The sequence below is a fragment of the Grampus griseus genome (genome assembly GCF_964374135.1).
Source record: "Grampus griseus genome assembly, chromosome: 18".
Lineage (NCBI taxonomy): Eukaryota > Metazoa > Chordata > Mammalia > Artiodactyla > Delphinidae > Grampus > Grampus griseus.
Window position 1 is genome coordinate 74,491,587 of NC_139012.1, and position 27,862 is coordinate 74,519,448.

The following is a 27,862-nucleotide window of genomic DNA, read 5'->3' on the forward strand; positions in this document are numbered from 1 at the left end:
CTCCATCCTGTCAGTAGTGGGCCAGAATCTTCAGTCATTTTGATTCCTCTCCTCTTTCTTACTCCACGTCCTAGAAATCATAAATCAGGACATGCTCTTGGCTCTACCTTTGAAATGTATTCAGAATCCAGTTGCTTCCCACTGCCTCTACAGCTATCTCCCCGTCACCCCGCCCCAAACCCCCTAACGAGCAGCCCGAGTGATCCTTTCAAATGCTGTGCCATGCTATTCCTGCTCACAATCCTCCTCGAAGCTTCCCCTGCAGGAGTAAACGCCAAAGTTTCCTGCCGATTCTGCTCTGGCCTTGGGAGCCTGCTTGCCCTGCCTCAGACGCTCCCGGCACGTTCCCCGGCCTGGAATTCTTTTCCCTCAGACATCTGCGATGCCTGGCTCCTTCTCTTCAAGTCTTTGCTCAAACACAACCTTCTCAGGGAGACCTACTTACCCACATCGTCCCATCTGACATTCTACCATCACCACCAAACTCCCCACACCTAGAGTTGCAAGATGAAACACAGGATGGCTAATTAAATCTGAATTTCAGATAAACAAATGATCCTGTGTCCCATGCAATACTTGAGACGCACTCATGCTAAAAAGAAAATTATCCACTGTTTATCTGAAATTCAAATTCAATTTTGTGTTGTCTATTTTAATTTGCTAAATCTGGCAACCCTATCCACGCCCTTTACCCTACTTTATTTTCTTTCCATAACCATTATTACCTCTTAACTACTATATACTCCTTTTCCGATAGGATGAAAGCTCTCTAAGAGCAGAAATATTTGTCTGTTGTTGTCAGAGTGCTGTTGGTTCCTAGAACAATGCCTGACATATAACAGGCATTCAATAAATACAGGCAGACCTCACAGATGCTGCTTTTTCTACAGACTGAAGGTCTGCGGCATCCCTGCATCGAGGAAGGTCTCAAGGCACCGTTTTTCCAACAGCAACTGCTCACCCACTTCAGGGCTCTGTGTCACGTTTTGGCAATTCTCTTAGTATTTCAAACTTTTTCATTATTACTATATTTGTTACAGTGATCAGGAACCTCTGATGTTACTATTGCAAGATTACAACTTGCTGAAGGCTCACATGATGGCAGTACTTTTAAATTAAGGTATATACATTTTTTTTAGACATAATGCTGTTGCACACCTAACAGACTGCAGTACAGTGTAAACATAACTTTTGTACGCACCGGGAAACCAAAAACTTCATGTGACTCACTTTATTGCAGTGGTCTGGAACTGAACCCACAATGTCTGAGGTAGGCCTATATTTAATGAATGAGTACCTAGTTTCAACAAATATTACCATTTTGTCATATTTTCCTTCTCTACCCTTCTATTCGGAATGATGTTTCTGGGGGGGTGGGGGGAGAGGAACCTTCACCTATATAGTAAATTAACCGCGTCTGAATCAAAGACCAGCAGATGTCATTCCTTTCGTGTAGGTAGGTCCTCCCTCCTAAACTACACTGTATGCCGTGTACTGTTTAGAAATGTTTGGGTGTAACTCCACATTTTGTAAAGAACAAGTACTTAAAATACTTATCCGCATTTTTGGTGCCTAGAACAGATCCAAGTTAGGCATTTAACAGATATTTGGTAAATTAACAAATAAATCTGCCACCATTTTATCCAAAGACCAAAAGTTCCTCCAAAACACATATGAAACGTTTGGCCTTTTAAGTACCAATCATAAAACAAACATCATCTTGTTAAATGAACTGGTAGCAAAAAAAAAAAAAAAAAAAAAAAAAAGGACCATCTTCTCTCTGTAATTCTTTATTAAAAATACTGCTGTACACGTAGAGACTGAAAACAGGATTAAAGATGAATAACCCATATTGGGATCATGACATTAGAACTTAACATACTGGTGCTTTTCAGGGAAGTTGTTGACATCCAAATTACAGAACCAAGGTCAAAAGCAAAATACAAAGGTACCCTCAAAAATATTTACAATGAAGTAAATACATTAACAGATTTTAAAATAGGTAACAAAAAATCGAAATGACCAACGTTACATGATTTCAAGGGTTGTCCGTTCTGTGCTTGTATCTGTCGTAACAGGAAGGTGTGCAAGTTTATATCCTTAATTTGAGTACTTTCAGATATTAAAATCTTCCTATGAATTAAAAAGACTAACTTTTAGACAACCTGTTAAATGGAATTACACTATGGAAAAGAGGGCTCCCCCAAAAAACACCTAAGCAGAACTAAGAGTTCTATTGAAAACCATTCCCAATAAAAACTAAATGAAAAATAAATATAAAACAAAGCTTAAAAAAAATAACGTATTACCTGACACCAACTGTTTTCTGGCTGACAATATTTACTCATGAAAACATATCAGCTGTCTACCTTTTTATTCAAACCAAGTCCTGAGGTTACTAGGGGCTGAAGCAAGCTAGCATTTATGATGCAAACACTCTTGGGGTTGTGATTTGAACCGGCCTCGCAGAGGGAAGTTTGCTGGTCTACACAGAATGAGAAAATCAAGCCCTATTTTACCCCTGCCCTTCCTTAGCTTTTGCAAAACATTGGTCCACAAATTAAATTTTCAAAAAGTTCCCAGACCCTGAAACTAAAATAGATGATCCCCTTTCATTTTCAAAGAAAACAATATTGGAAAAAATCTCCAGCCCGCTTATAAATTAAGCATTTCATATTTCTTCTAGAATACAAGTAGTTCTTTTTTGTACAAAAGAATTACAATATGATTTGTCAAAAAACATATAAAAAGACAGCTGCTCTTTGTCAAATACATGAGCTAATAATGATAAAAGACTTTTGCATGTTAATGTCTCCAAGTTCCTGTTCCTTTTACATAAAAAAAGAACATTATGGTGGCAAATGTTAATTATCCTTTGAATATTGAGCATTATGTTCTTTTAAAATCCATCCTGATCAAATGCAATAACTGATTTTCTTTTTAACTCAACAACTGATGCTACCAGACGTGGACTCAAACACACTTGTTAAAACATGTAAAGCGTGTCTCTAGTCTTCAAAGATTTTGGGTGAAGAGGTGCTTTTTCTTGATGCAAATCTCAAGGCAGAGAAAATCATTTTAAAGCTTATAAAAAGTGGACAGAGAAATATTAAAAACTTCTCTGAAAACTACAAATATGTATAGTTATTAAAATTGAAGACTGTAACATCAGTTGCAAGTGCTTGGAAGTCTTTCCTGACCTTTTGAGTTTCCACATTTTCTTCATAGTTGCATGATGAGCACCCAGTGCTAGCAAAACATTCAGTGCTGGGAAAGGAGATAGAGTCTTCATTACTGTTTTTTATGAAAGAAAATTCCTATGTATTTGGCAGTCTTCAGTATCAAAGTATAGGTATTTCATTAACTAGAAATTCCATGAATACCCAAGTTTGGCGACAACTGCACGTCCAAATGTTAAGAAAGTTAAGAGGAGGAAAATTCCAGACTTTTGAGACTGACTTATTCAGGAATATCCCACATAGTTATTATCAAAAGCACTATTACTTTGGGCTAAGCAGTGACTGCAAAGGCACAGCAGATTGTTTTCCCTCCAGATTCAGGCTGTAAAACTTCAGAAAGCTCCTGATGCCAGACCACCGCTGTGTTTAGTTCGTCTTCTGAACAGTGTCTCTGTATCTGTATCCAGTGTAAAGTACCATAATAAAGCTGTGGTTCAAAGAACAGAACTTTATACAAAAAAGCAAACTGGGAAAAACCTAAAGCAATATACTCCTGAACTTCAGGCCTTTAACACAATTTCTTAATTTTTTTCTGTTAAAAAATGGCATAAATGTAAATGTATCTGATTAGCATGGAAACGCCTTTTTAAAAAAAGGCTCTGGTTGAATTTGGAGCAAAGAGCTCTGTGTGCTCCTTCAGTTCCTGTTTGTCTAACCCTCATTCAGAAAGGACTTAAATCAACTAGTAGGGGAATTCACACCCAACAAGTCACTGAAATTTTTGTGTGTTCTTAAAAACAAAACAAAAAACACACACAAAAAATCTCAAGCTGAACTAACAGTGGGTGGCATACAGAGCTTGCATACAATACTCTTACAAGAATTATGCACTATATGGTACTTCCATGAAATCATTTACCTGGTCCCTTATGTTATTCAGGGCAACCCATCCCCAAAAGAGCAAATTCTGCAACCCTCAGTGACAAAAATGCTGCCCAGCATTGTTTCCCAAAAACCTCCTTGCAAATCGTTTCCCTTAATAAGTATACAATGTGGCAAAAGTTCAAAGATCAGAAAAAAGTCTTTAAAAAATTAAAATTAGTGCATATACAAGTGGAAAAAACAAAAGCTGGAACATCATTCCCCTAACGGTGCTCCTTAATCTAAAATAAACTCTTCACAGGTGTGGCCCACCGGCAGCCACAGCTCAAGGATAAGTGAAACATTCTTCCTTTCAAGTAACAGCGCACCTGACCCAAGTGCAAGCAGCTCTGCTCATCTTCTGCTTGTTTCCCAAACGCGAAATGAGATGATGAGAACAGTTCAGCTGTAGTGCAATTTGCTATTGGTTAATAAGCTCCTCGGCCATATCCCGCCTGTTTTTTTTTTTTTAAGCAAATACTACAACTGACCATTTGCAGCTGCAATCAGTTCTTGAAAAGTATTTTCAAAGCATCGCTTTAAGTCACTGTAAGTCACCACAAGTACACTCTTCTCATCTCTGGAAATGAGGCTTATTTTTTCTGGCACACCAGCATCTAACTGAAACAGACAGAAACACAACATATGAAGTTCAAGCCTATTTTAGGACAACACTTGCAACAGTGATATATGAAATATTTTTTAAAATGTTGTCACATTCCCCTCTAGAAATTCATAAATATTTTACATCACTAATCACTATGCACACACTTTTCAACTCAGATGCGTTTTTAAAAAACTGTCCTAGGGGCTTCCCTGGTGGCACAGTGGATGAGAGTATTCATTAAATAATCTTCATTTAAGATGTCTGTCCATGGCTTATTTCCACAGGATCCACCTGTCAGTGTTTATTCTAGTTCTACATATTTTTAATTACTGGTGCTTTGATACTATGGATACTGTTTTCTAAAATCTGGTAGAATTATTCTCCACTTGTTGCTCTTACGAAAAATGTTTTCCCCTTAAGGGAAAAGGGCAAATGAATATACAAATTGTACCAGGTTAGCTCAATGATAACATAGTCTTGTTCTGTCTTATTGACAATACTCTCTAAAGAGTTTTAAGGAGATTCAAACACGGCAAAGTAGTGCTTAAAAATAACACCACCGTGTTTTACCTGAAGGGTTAGCACACCGTACGCCAACAGCTCTAAATCATGTGCCACCGTAGGTATTTTCTCCTCCAGTCCTTGTAATTTAGGGACAGTTTAGACCAGGGGTCAGCAAATGTTTTCTATAAAGGGCCAGACAGTAAGTGTTCTAAATTTCAGGGCCATATATCAACACAAGCCTCTGTCTCATACTCTTCTTAGCTGGTTTTGTTTTTACAATCCTTTAAAAATGTAAAAACTATTCTTAGCTTGTAGGCTGTACAAAAACAGGCACAAGGATTTGGCTCACAGGCCAGTTTGCCAACCCCGGATTTAGATATAAACCTATACACAAAGGCTAGGATATACTTCTAGAGACCATTCTCTCTGTAATTCCAAGTAATTCGTAAGGAAAATGCACTCCTCCCTCCCTCCATAAATTGCACCTCTCCTGGCCCTTTCAAAAACACAAAGCTCACCTCTCCAAATTATGATACATCTCTACCTGCTTACTTCATCTAATCACTTCTAATTCTCCATTTATCACAGCTGGGTCTAGTGATATGCCCAGTACTGCGTTTTCACTATTATTAACACTTGATTAACACCCACAGCTGACAGCACATGAACTAAGGACATGCAGGACTCACAATGACTGAGAAGAAAGGAATTCAACTTTTAAAAAATAGTCAAACACAAAATACTGCTTTGTTTGTTATAACAAACTACACTTGGTAAATAAAAGAGAGTGGGGCGGGGGTGTGGGAGGCAGTCCTTCTGTGACATTTTATCACAGCAGAAAGATCCACAATGAAGAATTCTTAAATTATTCATGTAGGCGTTAAAAAAAATCCTCCCTGGGGCTTCCCTGGTGGCGCAGTGGTTGAGAACCTGTCTGCTAATGCAGGAGACACGGGTTCGAGCCCTGGTCTGGGAGGATCCCACATGCCGCGGAGCAACTAGGCCCGTGAGCCACAACTACTGAGCCTGCGCGTCTGGAGCCCGTGCTCCGCAACAAGAGGCCGTGATAGTGAGAGGCCTGCGCACCGCGATGAAGAGTGGCCCCCGCTTGCCGCAACTGGAGAAAGCCCTCGCACAGAAACGAAGACCCAACACAGCAAAAATAAATAAATTAATAAACTCCTACCCCCAACATCTAAAAAAAAACACCTCCCATTCTACAAATTGTTATTAAGTAGGTACACCTAATAATTATTAATAAAATGTCTTGTACACTATAGCAGACTACATCTTAATTTCTTAAGTCTCTTAGTATCTGTAGGAGATGCAGCTCTATAAATTGTAGATAACAGCACTGTGATCTTAAAAGTCCAGATACAAATTACCTTGTTAAGACAAGAAATGATATGACTGAGGTCAATCCAAGGAGCGCCCGCTTCTGTCACCTGATGAAAAAGATGATCCCTAAAGAGTTTCAACAGATAACGGTCTCCAGTCTCCGACCAGGTAGGATCCTTCTGAAACCTGGGGGAAGGTAATATTTCACCTCAGTAACTCATGCTGTATACCACAGGGCTATATGTTTATACTTCAGACTCAAAACTAGTTGAATTTTATTGTTTTCTACAATAAATCAGAAAGTAGCGTTTGTGTGTAGTTTTTTTTAATCAAATTTTATGTCCAGATTGCCCATAGATTTTTAAAAACTAATCTCACTGAACATGAAAGTATATGAATACCACTTGCCACTTCTCAAGGCAATCACCCCCCTTACACACTCCTATTTTATAATCACTTCCTTCTTTAGGGCCCTACCATTAGATAAAATGGGGAAGAAAGCAAATGTCTTCAGATATCTTTAGAAATAGGTTGAAAGAGATTATCCTTTTCCTCCTCCACCCTCAGGTCATACGGTAGAGAGAGGTGGTCAGACAGGTGTTCTGCTTTACTGGGAGCATAAAACAGGGAAATGCTTACGAAGCAAAAAGGGGGTAGATTCTGGTTTCCTACCATCATGTGATGATGTGAAAGTGAGCTGCTAAGAACTGGAAAACTGACCAGATGATCACTGCTAAGTTTTCAGTGACCCATGGAACTTACAGGCTCGTGGGGAAAACAGACATTCAAATAGTAATTGCTTATTTAGAGAATGCTATTAAGAAGAAGGGATGTGGTATAGAACAGAAACATGAATTCACCTGGGAAAGCAAGGAAGGCTTTCTAGGGAAGGAGTGGATGCTCTTCCCAAAGGAAGAGTGCCCCTTAGTCAGAGGTATGAGGTTTTGCAAAGGACAGAGCAAGGAGCACTTAAGAAACTTAGGAAAGGTCAGTGTAGCTGGATGGGGTTGGGGGAGAAAAGAGAAGAGAAGAGAGGGAGCAGAACTGGAGGGGTGCAGAGTAAGGACAAGGAGGGGTGAAAAGCCAGGCAAAGACAGCACTAGAGGCGAGGAGGACAGTAAAAGGAAAGAAACACATCTGAAGCAAGGATAAAAAGGGAGAGGTCAGACCATGCAGCCTTAGATCACATTTAAAAATTAGATCTGCATTCTGAGAACAAGGAGGGGTAAGCCCACCACAGTCATGTATCTGGGTTCATACAACAAACGGAAGGTGGAAGATTCTTTCCTGCAGAAGCTGACCTACCCAAGGGAAATACTGACATTTGGAAGTCTACCAACAACAAACAAAAACCATACGTAACAACATCATGCTGCTTTATCACACAGTCTATTATATAATCCCTGCCTCCACAAGGAACTTCCCCCTAGCTTTTAAGGATGTCATTTTTAATATGAATGAACAGCCAAGGATCAGAAATCCTTTGCAGAATAAAACAAAACAAAGCAAACTGTTCTTTTTTCTATGAGATATTGCAGGGAACAGAATAAAAGTTAAATAAATTAAAAAAAACCCCACTCACTAAAAATCTATAATTGACAGTCTCAGAGAAAAGGAATTAAATGCTATAAGACAGAAACATGCAGAAAGCAGAAAGCAGAAAGTTGTTGAAAATTTAAAAAATGATAGCAGAAATTCAAAAATTCAAAGGATTAGGAAAAAACCCTTTAATTTTAGACAAAATTAAGTTGAGATTATTGCCTAGAAAGTAAAACAAAAAGATACAATATAGAAAATAGAAGAGAATATTAGAAAATCAATTGCAAAGGCCTAAGAGCTAAGCAATGGGAGTTCCAGAAAGAGAGAAGAAAAGTTTTCAAAGAAACAATAAGACAACTTCCGAGAACTCAAAGACATAAATTCCCAAGATTAAAATGCCCACCTGTTGATTCACCAGAATGAATCAAAAACCCACACACACCACAGCACATCGTTGTGAATTTCTGCACATCAGTGATTAAAAAAAAAAAAAAAAATCCTAAAAGCATGGGGAGTGGAGAAGGATTTGGAAAGAAAATGGCTTTGAGTCCGTCTGGAAGTTAAAAGACAATGGAGCGACGCTTCAAATTCTGAAAGAAAACTATCATTACTATTACTTAACTACGTACTAGAGGTACTAGCTAACACAATCACTCAAGAGAAATCAAAAGTATAGAAATTAGAAGGGAGGAAATATACTGTCATTATGTGAAGACACAATTATATGCCTGGGAAACCCAAAAGAATTTACTGAAAAAGTATCCAAACACTAATGTACCAAGGTTCAAAATTTATAGAAATCAATCGTTTTCACATACAACGATATAATCAATCATATCACATACAAGGATAACTCCTTATCCTTAGATAAGGAGTCTAAGAAGACAGAATGGGGGGAAATTCCCATTTATAATAGCAACAAGAAAAAATACCTAAGAACAAACTTAGTGTGCTATAACTATATGAAGAACAATGTAAACACTGAAGAACACTAAAGCAGACATCAGCAATACAACGACATGTCATTATCCTGGTTAAGATAACTCCACATCTAAAAACACAAATGCTCCTTAAGTTTACTAATAAACTTAATAAATATACCATCAGGTTTAAAAAAATTTTTTTTAACTAAACAAGCTGATTCTAGAATTTATACAGATAATTTAAGTTTTAGGAAAACAACAAAAAACAATAAAATGGAGATAAGAAAGAGCTAACACTACTAGATTTTAAAATGTCAATCATGATGGTGTGAAAGAGGTGCTGCCTTAATAAACCAGTGGAAAAAGCTAGACTAGTCCATAAACAGCTTCTGGACCACTGGGTAGTCGTCTGGGGGTGGGGGGAGTTGGATTCGTACCTTACATCCTATATAAATTCTGAATATATAAAAAACTTTAACAGGAAAAAATTGAAACCTTAAGTGTTCTAGAAGGAACTACAAGATTATCCCTTCACAATCTTAGAGTAGAAATGCCTTCTAACTTTCTTACTATGACTCAAAATCCAAAAGTACAAAAGAAGTTTGATCAGTTAGACTACCATAAAAATGCCTACGTGTGAAAAGATTAAGCAGTCAAAAGAAAAATGACAAACTTCAAAGAAAATGATCGCAAAGGGTAAATCTCTCTGGCTCCTGTACATCAAGATGACAGACAATCCAACTGAAAACAAAAATGCGCAAAGGATCTGGTGAGACAGAAAAGGAAATATAAATGAATCAAAAAGATAGGCAACATGCTCATTATGAGTAAATACCAAAAACACCTGCACTGAGATTTAATTTCTCATCTATCAGGTTGTCAAAAATCGAAATTTTTTTTTTTTTTTTTTTGCGGTACGCGGGCCTCTCACTGTTGTGGCCTCTCCCGTTGCGGAGCACAGGCTCTGGACGCGCAGGCTCAGCGGCCATGGCTCACGGGCCCAGCCGCTCCGCGGCATGTGGGATCTTCCCAGACCGGGGCACGAACCCGCGTCCCCCGCATCAGCAGGCGGACTCTCAACCACTGCGCCACCAGGGAAGCCCCAAAAATCGAAATTTTGAAAGAAGTGTTGTTGGTGGAAGACTCTCATGCACTGTGCCTGGTAAACCCGTCTAAGGGCCATCATTACAGTCACAAATTACAACGGGTGCTGACCTAACGATCACAGTCGAACTCGTATTTGTGCACACACTAAATTAAGTATGTGTAAGTCAGTCCCTGCAGAATTGCTTATACCAGCAAGAGGCTGAAAACAACTCAAATGCCCATCAATAAGGAACTGGAGAAATAAATTACAGTGTACCTACAAGACGGACTATTACATGGCCATAAATTATGAGGAAGCACAGCACAGTGGTTAACAGCATGGACTCTGGGACCACCATTCTGTCTGGATTCGAATCCTGACTCATACGTGACCTTGAACAAGGTTTTTAACCTCTCTATGCCTCAGCTTCTGGGTTAAAAGGGAATACTAACAGTACCCAGCACCACAGGGCTGTTAGGAGGATTAAGTTAGGTCATATTTGTTAACTATTGACAATAGTGTTGAGCATACACTAAACACATCTAAAGAGAAAGATTTCCAAAATATATTGTTATGAGAAAAGAGCAACAAACAGAACACTGAACATGGTTTACAATTTGTAGATATTTAGAAGTGGGGGGACAGGGGTGATAAGAATATACAGTTGTAACTCGGAAAATATGTGCAAGAGACTAATAAAAGACTGGTGGGAGGAACTGGGGAGACTGGGGGTGTCAGGTATGAAAGAGAGATTTTTTTATTTTTCACTGCAAACCCTTTTCTACTTTTTAATAAATTGGTTCATATAAAATCTATTCAAAAGATTTAAATAATAAAAAGAATTTTCTGAGGACAATCTGGAATTATATGCCCAATCATACTATCAATAAAGTATAAAAGTAGAATAAAGGTATTTTCAGACTTTCAAAGACTCAAAAAACTCACCTTTCTCAGGAAGCTACTGAAGGCTGTGCTTCATTAAATCAAAAGAATAAACCAAGGAAAAAAGCAAGAAACAGGGCAAGCAACACAAAGGGAGAGACAACGAGAACAGCACAGGGAAGCTCAGGTTCTAAAGTGAGAGTGTGAGCAGGCCTGAAGCCAAGGAGCCCAGAGAGTAAAGGGCAGAGGCTCCAGGTGCAATTTCTCTAAGGGGAGGAAAAAAAGGGAACTGACAGGTTACCATTTTTGACCATATTGAAAGGTATTTTAGAACTCTGGCAGAGAGTCTGGAATGAACTGGTGGTAAATATTTTTTCACTTGTTTAGTTTTCTATATAAGACAATAATTAACATCAGGAAAACAAAAATCTAAAAACAAAATACAAAAGAAAGGACATACAGTCATGATTTACTATGCAAGGCAGCTACGAACAATATTTACCTTGTTCTAACAATGCCAACACTGAATAAAGATTTATCTCAAAATTCATGGGTTAAGCGGTACAATGTGTGTGTACTTAGTTAAGGGAAGGGGGTGTGAGAGAGAAAGCCTCATCTTCCACAGGACAAAGTCATTAGCTGAGTTACAAATTGAAGAAAAATTTAAACACTGAAGGAAAAATCAAGGAACAGCACTCTAAGCATTATACTTTTTTAAATAAAAGAGATAAATGCCAGAAAGAAGCAGCTAAAAGTCTTTTTTAAATGGTTCAACATATAGTCATGTTCTCTTCATTCAGAAAAATCATCAGGGAAAATGCTAATTGAATCTTTTAACTTTGAAGAAAGCTAAGGGAACTTAAATTTTGTGGTCAAAACGTTCTCCCAAGCAATGATATTTACCTGTCACCTATCTCTATTAACAGAGGTAACAATCCTGAAATGCAACTTATGCTACAGTCACAACAGCTGCACTACTGTTCTACCTGTCTTGGACAGGTATAACGCACAAACACCAAACTTGCTTCTTTCTTGAACATATGGTTAACTTACAAACAAGGCAGAACTAAACAACAAATAATGTAAGATGGTGATGCTATTCCAATGTCACTGATACGACAGCTATAAATAATGCACTTTAGCAGAAGAACGGCTAGAAACATCTGAAGTATCTAATCTGACCAAGGTAACCTGAACTGAACAGGCTTCAGAAAGGAGACAGGGAAGAGGCAGTACTGACAGGCAGAAAATGCACCCTCGTACGCAAACCACAACAGAGATTTCTAACACAGTGTATTTTCTGTTCGCATGTGTGTGTGTGTGAAATCCCTAAGGACAACCACAACGTACGCTGTGGTTAAAAAACCACACCCTAATGGCTAACAATAGGCTTAAGGTCACTTTACATGAGAATTTTTCTTTTTCCAGATAAAACCAGTAAGAATAAGGTATACTCATTCTTGTTACGCCAAATAGTGCCCTTGATTGAAAACACATTGTAAAATACTGTAAATCCTTACTCCGGCCTCTCATTGATTGTTCCCAATTTTGCTAGAAGCCTAAACAGTCTTCCATTTTGAACCTCCTATAAAACATTTTAAAAAGAGAGAGAATATTAATGTTCCAGCTAACTGAATATAAAAGCAAAAGTTTACAAAACTGGTATCCTGTACCAATATTACCTTTAAACAATAAATCTTAATATCCCCACCTTCTGGTTATACTTTTGAATACAACATGTCCATTTCATTCAATAGTAATACTCAAGAAGATTATGCAGCTGTCCATTTTTTTCTTTTTTAAAAATTTTATTGGATTATAATTGATTTACAATGTTGTGATAGTTTCAGGTGCACAGCAAAGTGATTCAGTTATACATACACATATATTCACTCTTTTTCAGATTCTTTTCTCATACAGGTTATCACAGAATATGGAGCAGAGTTCCCTGGCTATACAGTAGGTCCCTGTTGGTTATCTATCTTATATATATATATAGTAGTGTGTGTATGGTAATCACAAGCTTGTGATTTATTCCTTGCCCCCTACAACTGTCCATTTTTAAGAATTATTAAAGTAATTCACATTAAAAAAAAAATCAAGATTGTGTCTCATGACTGTAGCAAAGCCGCAAACAAAAAAGAACAAAGCAAATGCCCAGAGGACCTAAGAAATCAAAATACGGAACACTAAGTTTGGACAAAAATATCTGCAAACAATCTTAGCCAGCTGTGTACTATATTCAGCACAGTAATTACTCTGTTTTATATCTATTGATACACACAGATGCAGGTGTGTACACACTCCTTTAACTACACACTTTACCTTTGCAAGGTCTTCCTCTATGACATCATTTCTCATTTGAGCAGCATCCAATTGAGTATAAAATCGAGCACCAATCATGGGCATGATGTCATTTACACTTCGCATCCTGTTTTGGTCAGTCAACAAATATCTAACCAAAATAGAGAAGGATCACTTGAATGCCAACCACGCAATTCACAAAACAACACAACCCCCAAGCACACGGGCACTGCTGCCGCCAGCATGTTAGTGTGCACAACTTCGGAAAAAATTTTTTCATGCAAGTCGAGTTCATTTTTAAAGCTTAGTAGTTATATTTCTTTTCTCTGGAAAACTTTAAGAGCCAATGGAAAAAACTGTAAAAATGTCTCTTTCTCTAAATGTTTTACTATTATGAAAATGAGAAAGGAAAGCTGGGTAGAGTTAGACTTACCATATTTCCATTCTCAAACCCTTCTTTACAATAGTGGGAGATGAAAAGATTGTTACAAATATTTTTGGAGGGGTGAAACGGGGGTGATTGTAGATGGGGAAATTTTTCCATTGCTCTTCAAAAATAGTTTTTGAAACTAAAACTAGGTCTTCCATTTTGATACGTTAAATAAGCCTCAGCTTTTTAGGAAGCTGTCTCCTGCTCTGTGACCTCATTTACCACCTGTCATGGTATATTTATTTCTGAGAAATCTTCATGCACTAACACACATCAGAAAAGACTGAATCAATTTCTTCTATCATTATAACTAAGGCAGAAAAATATTACACGTTTCAAAAGGCCACCTGTCAGAATACAATGATTATCAATCATCTCTTACTATTTATTCTGATAGGTAAGCCATGTCCTAACCATTCTCATCAAAGCAGCCTCCTAATCTTTCACTCTCTGCTTATAATTCGACCTTATTTTCTCCATAGGACTTATCACTATCTGCAAACATCTTACTTGTTTATATGTTTATTAAGTCTTCCCCATTATAATGGGTGGAAGCTCCAGAAGACGGAAATTTTGTTCATCTTATTCAGAAGTGTCTTCAGCATCTGACATATAGTAGGCATTCTTTTGTTGAATAAAGGAACAGTTATAAACTCATGTGGATAATCTATGTCTTGGCTATTCATCTGTAATTACTGACATATTTGTATCTAACTATGTATAGTATATGTGTACTAACTATGTATAAGCTATGTGACTTTTGGCAAGTTACTTTACATCTTCAAGCCTCAGTTTTGACATCTCTAAAATGGAGCTAATAATGGTACCTAATTTATAGGGTTATTGGGAGAATTAGGTGAATTAATTCATATCAATCAGTTCAAAAGTGCATGATACATAGTTTACTACTCTGTATATTTTAGTTATTGGTTAGTATGGAAGTATGACCTTTTTGTTTATTCATTTTTTATTAAGGAACATTTCGTAACATTTGTAGAAGGAAAGAGAATTATATGATGAATCCTCATGAACCCATTACCCAGTTTCAATAATTATTAACTTATGGCCAATTTATTATATTCATATCCTTTACTCTCACTTTTTTAAAAAAGGAAAATTATAACTTGAGATTATTTAAGACATCCTAGGTATTGTAAGCTACAGCTAGAAATCACTGCTGTGAAAATATATGAAACAAATATTTTTATTTAAAAGAGAAATCAACTTATTTGATTATTAAAAGGAACCAGGTAACCACTGGCTTCCAGTGCTCTGTCACCAGCAGGACACTTATGCCAGCGTAACAAAGCACAGGTGGGCAGCCCCATCCTCCATCCCTCAATTCCATACCACAGGGCTAGTCCAAAAAGAAACTGGATCATCCAGGGTTACACAGAAAGATCAGAAGGAACAGCTGGAAGCTAAAAGAGACTGAAAAGGATCAATAAGCTCTAATTGCTTCTAGAACATCATAGAAAAAAATTTCAAAAGAGACTTCCTAGCATCTGTTCTCTTGAATAACTTATAATAAGGGTTATGGTTGCCCATCCCCTGGAATCCCCGATGTCAGACCCATCTTAGACTGTTGTGACTGCAGTCCACATGGCTTCTCTTAAGCCAAGATCATTTCAGACCTATGCTCAAGGATTCCCTGGAGTATGAAGACACAGGAGGAGAAAGAAGCATAGGGACCTCACACACGTGCCTTCTGGAACAGGTGTCTGGGCCACACAGCACAGGACCGGGCTGCACGTGAGGTTACTTATGACAGCTTTTACAAAGACACTGGTCTCTCTGGAGAGCAGCACTAATAGGACTTTCTGAGACGATGCGTATGTTCTACGTCCACGCTGTCCAGTATATTAGCCAGAAGCTACATGCGGCTTCTGAGCTCTTGAAATGTGGCCGGTGCAACTGAGGAACTGAATTTTAAATTTTATTTAATTTTAATTCATTTAAACTTAAAAGGTCATATGTAGCTCATAGATACCAATGCAGCTTTACAGGGTCTAGCCTTTCGCCAAATGTTTACAACATCAATAACTAATTTAAACACACTGGTTTATGAATTTACACTTGATCTTAGCCAAAAGGCCGAGAAGTGATGGTTTATGTATTTACTCCAAGAAATACATACTTAGCAATAAAAACAAAGAAATTAAAAGTTGTTTAATTATGTTTTGCCTGATTTTAAATAGTGGAAACTAAAATAAAATCACTGTTAAAAGGCCCTCATGAAAAATCTGTCTTATCTCATATGATTATTATATTAAAACTTACAAAATCAGATTCTTCAGATCAGAGGAGTAGTTGATTGTCACCAGTTCCATGGCTTTCTGTAAATTCTCTCGCTGAATTCCTGCCAAAGAGTTGCAAGCCAAAGCCAACACAACTTTTCCTAATGATATCAGATCTGCTTGCTGACATGAAAGAATAAATATAACTTTTAATTTTTCTTTTATAGGTACAAATTTAATACACTGACACTACTGCCTGCATGGAAAAAGCATCTTTACAAAGAAGCTGAAGAACTCAGCACAAGGTTCCCAGGTATTGGAGCTTATCAGTCACCTGGGAGCTTATTAACAAGACCATTTCTGAGCTGCTCCACCCCAGATTCTCATCCAGGAGGTATGGGAACAGGCCCAACATGTTTAAAGCGCCCAGGTAGTTCTAATGAAGGCAGTTCTGGGGGGTACTTTAAGAAACATTACCTGAAGCAAGTCACATGCCAACTGCAGAACTGCTGCTTTAATTTTTTTTTCTAAATTTTTATATTTAAATAGAGCTGATATCCTTACTATTACAAGAAATCTGAGGTTGGTTACCATATAGTTAGTTGCTTTACAGTGATCACTCACGATAGGCACTTTTCTCATTTTCCATGATGCACAAAATATAGTGAGAGTTCATTTGAAGAAAAGTAATTCCCTTATTCCAAACACAGCAGCAGCATTACCTGATTTCAGAGTAGGTTCCCTAGACACTGACAATGTTGCAAACCCCCATGACATTCCATCTGCCGTTGTTTCCAAACAGACCGTTTTGTACTATAAAAGATCTTTGAGCTCTGTAACCACCTGATTTCCTACCCCCCTTTTTTTTTTTTTTTTTTTTTAAAGATTTCCCACTCTGAGGCTTTCCTTCAAAAGGAATTTTTAAAAGACAGCTGGCTGAATTGAGGCAAGCTCTCTACCACCTATTAAAACTCCAGGAAACAGAACGGTCACCCCAGGTGGCCCTGCTTGGCAGGTGAACTATTAATGATCACATGCCTAGGAGACAATGGAGTAGTTCAGAGTTCAATGAAATCATCTGAAGTCATTTTTACAGAAAACTTACATAAATCTTCACAATCTGAGATCTCATCTGAATTATTGGATACATGTTTATTTATGGAATATTGGTTTAGTATAGGAGTTTTCAAACCTAGTTTTACATTAAAATTCACCTGAGAAGCTCAAAAAACAAACAAAAAGTCACCCAGTGGCTATCCCTTCATCCTCTTCTGGTGTTATTAGTCTGGGGCAAGATATACGTATTGGTATTTTTCAAACCTTCATAAGAGATTCAGATATGCAGCCAGGGTTGAGAATCACTGGTTTCGTGGAAGTTTATAAATGGTGTATTTGCAAAATCAGGTGAGTATTTCAAGGCAATCACTAATGAAACTTTAGGACTATACAGCTATCCTTAACAACATTCTACCCAAATAGTAAAGAATAAAAGGAAAACAAACTCCATTATTAACATTAAACAGTTCAAATTTAAAACTTTATCCAAATCTAGCACATATGAATCTGACGCTGAGCCTGAGATCCTATAATCAGCGGAACAACTGATTAGACAAACAGCTTTGAATCTATCAGGAAAAGAGATGCCAAGGATTCATGCCAGAGAAACTTTGAAACTTCATTAGTGGCAGAGTTAGGGGCCCAGGCTGGCAGGGGGGAAGGTGACAAGGAGAGGGGCGCGAATACTGTGGCGTTTCTGTTCTCCGGATGGCTCTGCCGTGACTGAATTCAGGAAGGGTTCCTCACGGTCATTCTCAAGATCAAGGAAAACATTCACAGTTATATTAATGAAATCCTAAAAATGCTGATCGAGAGAAATCAGTACACGTAAAAGCTAACTGTAAATTTCTACAAGTGTTTCAGTCCAATGTCATCAGCAAAGTTAAGCTTGTTATTGTTTAAGTATTTCAGCAGCATGTAGCAACACACAGCTTCCCAACTCTCAAACAGTAAAATCTTCAGTTTAGCTCCACCCTGAATTGATGCTGTAACTAAACCTCCCACCTAGAACATTCCGTTATTCCCTGTTATGAGATAAGAAAACCAAAGTGCAAGACAGCTGAAGGACTGTTATGGGTATAAAAAATAAGGCCATCTGATTCTGAGTGTAAACGCCACCTTTCTGAAGCTGACTCAAGGTGGGAATACCCACTTTTAGAAATAGAGTATACATGTCTCATAATCCAGACTAAATTAGAACTGATCTTTTTAAATAAAAGAGGTTAATGAAGTCCTGCTTAATTAAGAGAGTTTAACATCGTAAAAACTCAGTAACTCTCCTTTCCTTATTTCCCAGCTAAATAATTTTCCATTTGTTATTTTGCTTCTTACCTCCATCTGGCTTTGCCCCCCATTTGTTGAATTCTGGAGGTTTTCCCCCCAACTCATTTTCAGTTTCTTCCTGATTCTTGATTTTTCTCTGATTCTATCTATGGCTCTATTTATGTCCATTTTACTGAAAGTCAGTCTCTATTCACGTGTCTGAAACAGACTATGAAAAATAGACTACAAGAAACAATGCACTCCTTTCTCATGTACCCTCTTCTCTGTGAAATCACAATCCCCCGTTTGGGACTACCTTTAATTCTCTCCTTTACCTTACTATATAAGCTACATGGAAAATCTACACATATATACCCACTCCAAAAAAAAAAAAAAGGAAAGAAAAGAAAACCTGATACAACTTTTACCGCTGAAAAATAAAGGGAGGGTGACAACTGGTTGAAAGTAGCCCACGTTTATGAATGAAGGCAGTTCCTGACTTACCAAGTTGCCCCAAATCCTTACTTTAAAGTTATTTGTTTTGAAACTCTGGGATTATTTTTTCTTATGAAGAGTTGTTTTTCAAGGTAACTAACTACACAACCCATAATATAACTCCAATAACGGACATTTGCAAATAAAAAATGGAAAACAACACTGATGTGATACTCACAGAAAAACAAAATCAAACTAGTCTTATCTTATACAAGTAATTAAAAAGAAAAAGGAACTATTCAGAATAGAAAAGACTGAAGAGATACCGTGAGACTGCACGTAAAAAACAAAACTGGAAACATGGGGTTTCCAAATACTTGCAATAGAGGTTGATGGCACTGGTTCTAAATAATGTCTGATTTCTCTTTAAAAGTTTAATATTATTTTCCTGGATATATAAAGATCACTAGTATTTTAACAGTCAATAACCAGTCACTTTCAGGAGCACAAAGATTATGAAGAAAAATTTTCAGAGCCAATTAGTCAGGCACTAAGTATAAGACAGAAGATAAGCAGGAAAACAGCTAAGAAACAACCAACCTGGATAAGAAAGAGGGAGCAAATTCCCTTCTGCAGAAGAAAGCTGCTAGGGCTGGGGGCTGGGGGCTGGGGGCTGGGAGGGTGGGTAGCCAGTTTCTTCCATGGAGATCCCACTAGATGGCGCTACCAACCAGAACAGCTTGGCTGCTGCTGGGGGTAGGTGGGCACCAGCAGAGGGGAAGAAGCTGGGTAAAGGCTGCATACAACTGAATGTGATGAGTGGCTCTAAGTCTGGGGACTGCACTGTCCACGGTCCAGTAGCAAAGGAAGAGGTTTATGCATGAATCAACTGTAATACTAAAAACTACCTGGACTCTACTTCTCCTTCTGGCCTTTCCTTTTGTTCTGAAATTCTGTCTCATAAAGTGAACTTAAATCTTTCAAAGATTTCAAGAAAAGAGAATGAAATGAGAAGGACAGTGGGAAGGGAAGGTATTCTCCTCCTTGCTTCTCCATGTAAACAAGAGATTCTGCCTTACATCAAACCTCTGTAAGTAAATACATGTTCAGAAACAACAAAGATTTCTTACATGAAAGAAACTAACATTGTCTTAAAATGACAACTGCATACCCTGCAAAAAATATGAACACAAACTGAATGATACGAAGTATTTACTTTAAATAGCTACATTACTTGCACAGGGTAATCAAAGCAAAAGCAACTACACTTAATGCTCCTTGCAGAGGTAGGTTCTTACTCTGCTACACATTGTGTTAATCAAGAAATAAAAACTAAATAGCTAAGAACAAAATGGGACCTAAGTCCACAATATTATGATGAAGTCAGACTATAACCAAATTCTAATAATGTACAAGAAGTGAGTGATAGGCTTTGGTTAAGCAAAAGAAAAAAAATCATTTAGAAAACAGCAATACAAAAATTTTCCTTTGAAAATAAAAATTTTGGATTGATAGTGGGACAACTATTCTAAAAGTAAAAATAACAGGTGTGATTTTTAACACACTAAAAAGTGAAAAAAAAAGTAAAATGTCATTTAATATATTTCATTCACCTGACTAATTAATGTTTTAATCTACGCTGAGGACAAATTTCCTTGTCAAATAAATGCATTTTCATTCAAACAGCTGGAGTCTCTGACACTGTCATTAATTCTGTATATGCCAACGTATAAGGGCTCTACACTAAACACAGCACAGGGATTAAGAAAATACACGTTCAAAGTTTGCATAGAGACCACCCCCAGCATAAACTGAAATCTAGACTTAAAACCCTGAAAAACTTTAAAATAAACAAAATTTATCTTAAAAAAAAAAATCAAGCCTTAAGTTATTAAGTATCCATGTTAATTCTTACTCACCTGGTATTGAGCCATTAATGCCAATGGATTATTATTCTGACTGTTATCAAATGTTAAAACATCAAAAACTCCAACACAATTTACTCGCAACCTTTAAAGACCAGAAAATTTAAAGAAAATAATTAAAATGAGATTTAAAAAAAATTATATACTACTGGAAATTGAACATTTCTTATGATATTAGGAGGGATCTCAGAATCCTATCCGGTCTTACCTCCTGTCCTACCCCCCATAACCTCTATCAATCACCATTTTAGAGATGACATCACAGACATCAAGTGATAGGCCTATGGTTATAAAAGTCAGGAATGGATAAAGTCAGGACTATAACACATCTTTTGACTACCAGGCCAGTGGTCTTTTCACCAAACCGAGCTGCTTCTTTATTAGTTATTCATGAAAAGAGAACTAGTTAGCTTCTTAACATGTACTAGGCACATTCAAAGCATTTTATATGTAGTAATTCATTTGATCCTCCCAATAATCTTATGAGGCAGGTACCTTACAAATATGGAAAATGGAGATAATAATAGTACCTGTCTCACAGACTGTTGAACACATAGATGTTAATTAAGTAACTAACAGAGCCAGGATATGAACCCAGGTAACCTGGTACTAGACCTTAAGCTCTTTATGCTATGCTACCCAAGACAACCCTCAAAATTTCAGCAACTCAAATAAAACTCTAGTGAAGTCAAGGTCTGTGTTACTTAACCCTTTATCACTGGTTCTCAAAGCATGAAACCCAATCAGCAGCAACAGCATCAGTCACCCAGGCACTTGTTAGAAATGCAAATTCTAAGGCCCCGCCCCAGACTTCCTGAATGAGAACACTGGGGGTGGAGCCCAACAGCCTATGCTAAGCCCTCCAGAATATTGGGACTCGTGACAAAATGTGAGAACCACAGTTGTACACAGAAAAGTTGTACTGACACCGTTTGCTATCCCCCCAACCTTAACCATACATACCTCCCAAACCCTCACACGATCTTGGTTAATAACCAGGCATCTTATTAAGAATTCAACATTTTAAGAAAACTTACAAATGAACTCAAAGTCACGGCAGTTCTTCTGGATGGAATATATGAAAAGGTAGAATTAAAACAAATCATCATGCTATGCTTACTAAGCTGTCATAGGTTAGATGCTCAATAAAGAAGCCAAAACTCAAAATGCTAGTACCTTGTTTTGCCAGTTATCAGAATCTTTGTTGGGTCCATAACTCGACATGCCAAACCTGCTGTATGAATGGTACGCAATGCAGAGCTCAGCTGGACAATATATGCCCAAATAAGAGATTCTGGCAATAATCCAGCATGCTGTCTGGGCAATGGTCCATCGTGTTGACCTATAAAAGCAAATAAAAAATGGCATCTTCATTTAAATAATTAACTAAAAGACTAAAACATGCAAAGCAAGAAGAATTTAAGAAACAAACCCGAATTTTCTTATTTATGATATTATACCTTTATATTGCTAGCAGCAGCAGAGCTCTCTCACTGAGCTTCTCTTTTCTGTGACCATTATAATTATTGCACAAAAATTATTTAAAGTAAGAATTTATACTTAATTGTGAGCCAAATAAATGAGCTCAGATTAAAAACAGGAACTGCAGAGATTATTTTTCTTAAACTGTGGCTAACCCTTGCCTATACTACCATTCAGGTGTGTGGCAACTACACACCTGTGGCTTGAGGGAAACAAAAGTCTCTACCATCATTTATGTTGAGTGTTTTCTTATTCTCCTCATACTGCTCAGCCTCCCCTATTATAGCCAAGTCAGTTAGATGAAATGACATCCAATTCACAGAAAACATAAATGTAAAACACTGAAGGTCATTTATGTGTAATGAAGAAACACAAAAATGATCTGGTCTACCACGAAAAGTAATCCTTTTGATTCTATCAACTCTTGTTAAGTGCTTCTTGATACTACTTTCTGGGTCACTGTTAATCAGCAGAAAAGAAGCCGTATAAATTTAATCTTGATTTTGTAATTATTTCAGGGAATATGACTTTATAAATCCAAGTGTTCATATGGTTGTAAACAAACCTTTTCTGAATCAGTTATAAAAGCAACACAGTTAAATGGTTAATTGTGGAGATAATAAATAGCAAATAAGGAAGAGCAAACACAAAATTCAAAAACTGCTATCCCTCAATTTAGACAGAACTAAAGATAATACCATCTGGAAAACAGTGACAGATGACTCAAAAAGTAGCTCTAGTGATAAATGTCAAGACAACATCAAAGACAACCACGAAGAGTTTAAATAAAACTATTTAATAAGTGTGGTAATAAGGAAAAGAAATATTTATAGCAAATATTTATAGCTACATATTCATAGCAAATATTTAGTGCACACTGTGTGCCAGATTCTGTCTAGTTACTTTACCCACATTATGTCATTTTAAACCTCTTATCACAGTCCCTATATGGTACGCTATTATTATTGCCACTTTCTTATTACAATATTTATTACAATATGCGATTTTTTAGTTTGTTTTAAATTAACAAATTAAATAGTATAAGAAAGCATTATACTTCCATTTATGTCTCTATAAGTTTACACAAACACTGGCTCTTTTTTCCTTCTTTTTTTAATATTCATATTGGGAAAACAGAGGATTGCCTTGTATTATATAAATTGTTGTAAATTAAAGTATATATGGTACATTTAGGGAAGTTACTACCATTCAAACAATACTAGAAAAAGAACTGATTCCTAGGAAAATGTAAACATAATATATCAAATAGTCAGCCAACACCAAAAAACAGAATTAAGATTTAAAAAAAAAAAAAAAACTGGAAAGGAGTGCTATAAATCAGTGGTTCTCAACAGGGGTCCGTGTTGCCCCTCAGGGACATCTGGAGGCACCTAGAGATACTTTTGGTGTCACAACTGGAGGAGGGGCTGCTCCTGGCATCTAGTGGGTAGATGGCGGGGATGCAGCTGAACACCCAGCGATGCCCAGAACGGCCCCGCACAAATAATTATCCAGCCCCAAATGTCAGCAGTGCTGAGGCTGAGAAACCCAGCTGTAAATTAAAGCCAACAGTCACTTCACAGGTGTTATTACTAAAATAAACTTGAACAACTACAGCTATATTCATCTGTAGGAAAAGTTACACCACATCCCCTTCAACAAAATTATGTATGTGCTACAGATGACATGGCAAAAGGAAACAAATGACCACACTATGTGACCAGATTTTTAATGTGAAACAGCCATGTAACCACAGCTTTCTTCTTTCAACTGTCAGAAAGCACAGTTACAAGTAAACAGAATACATTTTTTATCCATAATGCCAGTTCTTAAAGGAGTCATGATCCTAAAGATACCGGAATGTGGACTCAAGTCTTCTCCCTCCTTACTTCCTCTCAGGATATATTCAGGAAAATCTTTAACAAATTAAAAACCACTGCCAAGAATGTAATGTTTCTTTCCTGCCCCCATACAAGAAAATGATACATACATTTTTCTTGACCCCAAAACATAAACTAATTAATAGACACAACAAAATGGATTTATTTTTACTCTGAAACAACTTACCCTTTAATAATCATTTGTTAGGATGTAATTAAAATATTTTGGTTCTTTGCAATATTTGAACTAAAAAACAATTCTTTAAGTAAATATTAGAAAGGGGCAAAAAAAGAAAATATTCCCCATTTAAGTAAAAGTTACCTGAAAATTTATTTTGAAGACTAGCTCCTTAAGGAACACAGAATCCCACCTTCAAGCAAAAGCATTTGTTTAGGGAAATAATTACATATTGATAAATGACACACCGGCACACTGGAGTATGCAAAACAAAACAAAACACAACAAAAAACCAAGACTAGAAAGAAATATACCAAGAGACGTGCTTTGGGTGGTGAAGTTACAGGGATTACTTTTCAATTTACTGAATTTTCCAAACCATCTTTATTCAGAAAGCATTATAATTTTTTTTTTTTTTTTTTTTTTTTTGTGGTACGCGGGCCTCTCACTGTTGTGGCCTCTCCCGTTGCGGAGCACAGGCTCCGGACGCGCAGGCTCAGTGGCCATGGCTCACGGGCCCAGCTGCTCCGCGGCATGTGGGATCTTCCCGGACCGGGGCACGAACCCGCGTCCCCTGCATCGGCAGGCAGACTCTGAACCACTGTGCCACCAGGGAAGCCCCAGAAAGCATTATATTTTTCAAAGAAAAAAAATTTTAAGAGGAAAAAAAGCCTTTTATCGTATTCTCAGCTACTTAAATTTCAGGTATTTACACGAGTCTTTCATAACCCACCTTCATCTCAGTCTATACATGTACGTAACATGTTATTTCCTATTGTTACATATTGACTCCATTTCTTTAAGGTATTTCTTTTTTAAATGCAATAGGGTCTTTACGCTGAATGATTACAGGGCTAAATTTACATGTGTTTTAAAATACAAAACTACTCTTCCACAGAGCAAAGGCATCTGTCAAACACAGCTTGCTTGAATCTTTTTCTTACCCCACTTTCTCTTTGTGAAATAGGCATCCGCATTAGGGTCATTGAAGTGTCTGCTCATCATAGTCTCTCCTCCAGCGTGGAAATCATATGCAAACACAAGAGCTTAAAATAAAACACAAACACTCATTACTGCAATCTGGCTTCAAATAATGAAGCCCACTAGCAAAAAGACCATGACAAGTCACTCACAAGGCTCTGCAAAAGCTTTAGTGGTAAACACTTCACGCAAGGTCACGATATTTGAGTGCTGGATTTTCTTCCACATGTCCACCAATACCATGCACTTTGTGTTAACAAGACGAAAACCTGAAAAAAGAAAAAAGTTTCTGCTAACCTGTAAATGACATCTCCCCCTTATTTCATCAGAAATGTGCAGAGGGCTTCCCTGGTGGCACAGTGGTTAAGAATCCGCCTGCCAGTGCAGGGGACATGGGTTCGAGCCCTGGTCCGGGAAGATCCCACGTGCCACGGAGCAACCAAGCCCGTGCGCCACAACTACTGAGCCTGAGCTCTAGAGCCCGCAAGCCACAACTACTGAAGCCCGCGCCTAGAGCCCGTGCTCCGCAACAAGAGAAGCCACCGCAATGAGAAGACCACACGCCGCAACGAAGAGTAGCCCCCGCTCGCCACAACCAGAGAAAGCCTGCACGCAGCAACAAAGACCCAACGCAGCCAAAAATAAATAAATTAATTTTTAAAAAAAGAAATGTGCAGAAAAAGCCATGTTATACATCACTTATGAAATACTAATTTCCAAATGAAATAATATATGTATTATCCTTTAAATTCATGTTAAATAAACTCACTTAGGAATCTATGAATAATCTTAGCCTCACTAATATGCTCCTAAAAGAGGATAATTTATCTTCCTTACCATGTATCCTCCGAAGGCAATAAGGCAGATCATCTTTGCTATTTACAGCTTTGTAGCAGGACGTAATGTATCCAAAATTACTTGATTTCTGTATCCGGTTGGGTGGTGGCAGTGGTTCTAGAGGGAACAGGCTATGGTAGCTGTCAACTTCTGTAGGGACTGCTAGAGTAATTCATAAGAAGATGACTTTAACTTGCAGACATTCACAAACCTCTCAGATCTCAAAGTAATGAAGAAGAAACCAACTCTATAAACCAGATATCAAACACACTGTATTCTAGAACAGTGTCAACATTTATAACAATTCTATAGGACACACTCGTCTCACTATCAATAAAAACAGGCATTATAAAACAACAATAGAACAACTAGATTTCATGCACTCAAAAATATTTGTCTTTTATAATAGCACACCACTCTTGTTTCTCAGCTGTTAGAAACAATTCGCATTATCACTTATGAGATATTAACCATTTCTGATTCTGATGTAAAATAAAAATCAAGACAGTTTTTGTCTTTAAACATCTTATTTTGTAAAAACATATTTAGACAATGGTGTTAAGTATATGAAATTCTTTTTTAAAGAAACTGAAAACAAATAACAATAAACTGGAGTGTATATGTAATATGTCTGTGTATGTGTATCGATTTATATGTACAAATATAGCAATCTGTATCAAACTCTCAAACCATTCATTGGAATAGCACAGTTTGAATACCTAGCAAAACACAAAAGAAAAAAACTGAAACAGCTTTCCCACTATGCCTGCCATGTTCCCCTGTATTTCCTATTAAGAAATACAAGTGAAACGTCATTAAGAAATTCCAGAAGACAGGTCCAAAATGACCCCTCTGCCTTTACCAAATATTTACACTCATTATCTCTTAGTTCTTGAAACAATTCTATGAGATAGGATTCCCTATTTCATAAACAAGGAAAGTGAAAATCACACATCTAGAGAGATAGTTGAGATGCAAACCCAGGATTCTGATTCCGTAGTCTTGTGCTCTTAACCCCTAGATCGAATTTTGGCCGTAGTGAAAAACAAACATCAATTCATTGTTAACTTTCAAACCAAGGTCAAGGCATGTTCTATGGAAGAAAGGCGGTATAAGGGAAATATACACACAAGTGAATATAGCTGTAACCTTTGCCCACTTACTATTTTTTATTTGAACAATCAGTTCAATTTCCACAAAGAAACAAATGATGAATAAATGTTGTTTCCTAGTTTTTTGATAAGGAGCACTTAATAAGGGAATTAATTTCAAATTAGTAAAAATATATTGAGTATCCACTATGTATTAGTGAACACATATTAATGAAATACGGGTTCTTATCAAGAGGCTTAGAGAAAAAGGATTGAGATTTAAATAAAACAATACAGTACCAAGCAAAATAGCTTTTAAAAAAGTACAATTCACCATGGCACTGGTTCTTAAACTCTAGCACCCTTCAGAATTACCGAGAGGCTTGTTAAAACACAGTTTGCTGGGTCCCATGCCCAGAGTTTTGAGTCAGCAAGTAGGTCTAAACCAGGGCCCAAGGATTTGCAATTCTAACAAGTTCCCAGGTGATAATGAAAAGTTGCTGTTGGGTCACGTGCTTTGAGAACCACTACACATGGAAATACAAAGCCATGGAAAGGAAAGCCAGTTCCAAGGGTATTAGGAAAGATCTTACAGAAGATCTGGCATGTTTACTACAAAATGATGGATGAGACTGCTTCCAGTGAGCTAAAACAAATGGAAAGAGCGGTGAGACAGCTAACAGACCAACAACGAGGACTTGAAATTTACTACACCAAACACCGGTACTCAGAGCATCAGTGTGACAAAGAGACTGTGTGAGGGCCACAATAAGCTAAAAATGT

General features: G+C 37.3%; 1 protein-coding gene across 2 annotated transcripts in view; it reads right to left on the reverse strand.

The window, feature by feature from the left end:
- Window positions 1–1,766: 1,766 nt before the first annotated feature.
- PAN3 (poly(A) specific ribonuclease subunit PAN3) overlaps window positions 1,767–27,862 on the reverse strand; it is a gene marked incomplete at its 5' end in the record, with an annotated part of 115,833 nt that continues 89,737 nt past the window's right edge. The window contains 10 exons of one of the 2 annotated variants that reach the window (XM_082675548.1): window positions 1,767–4,721; window positions 6,597–6,735; window positions 12,501–12,565; window positions 13,306–13,435; window positions 15,995–16,134; window positions 20,625–20,715; window positions 21,807–21,972; window positions 25,115–25,216; window positions 25,304–25,420; window positions 25,989–26,147. In XM_082675548.1, the coding sequence (XP_082531674.1) occupies window positions 4,581–4,721; window positions 6,597–6,735; window positions 12,501–12,565; window positions 13,306–13,435; window positions 15,995–16,134; window positions 20,625–20,715; window positions 21,807–21,972; window positions 25,115–25,216; window positions 25,304–25,420; window positions 25,989–26,147 (1,250 nt within the window). In that variant the 3' untranslated portion in view covers window positions 1,767–4,580. Of the gene's footprint in view, window positions 4,722–6,596; window positions 6,736–12,500; window positions 12,566–13,305; window positions 13,436–15,994; window positions 16,135–20,624; window positions 20,716–21,806; window positions 21,973–25,114; window positions 25,217–25,303; window positions 25,421–25,988; window positions 26,151–27,862 lie in introns of both variants that reach the window. The other variant, XM_082675547.1, reaches the window with a different exon arrangement.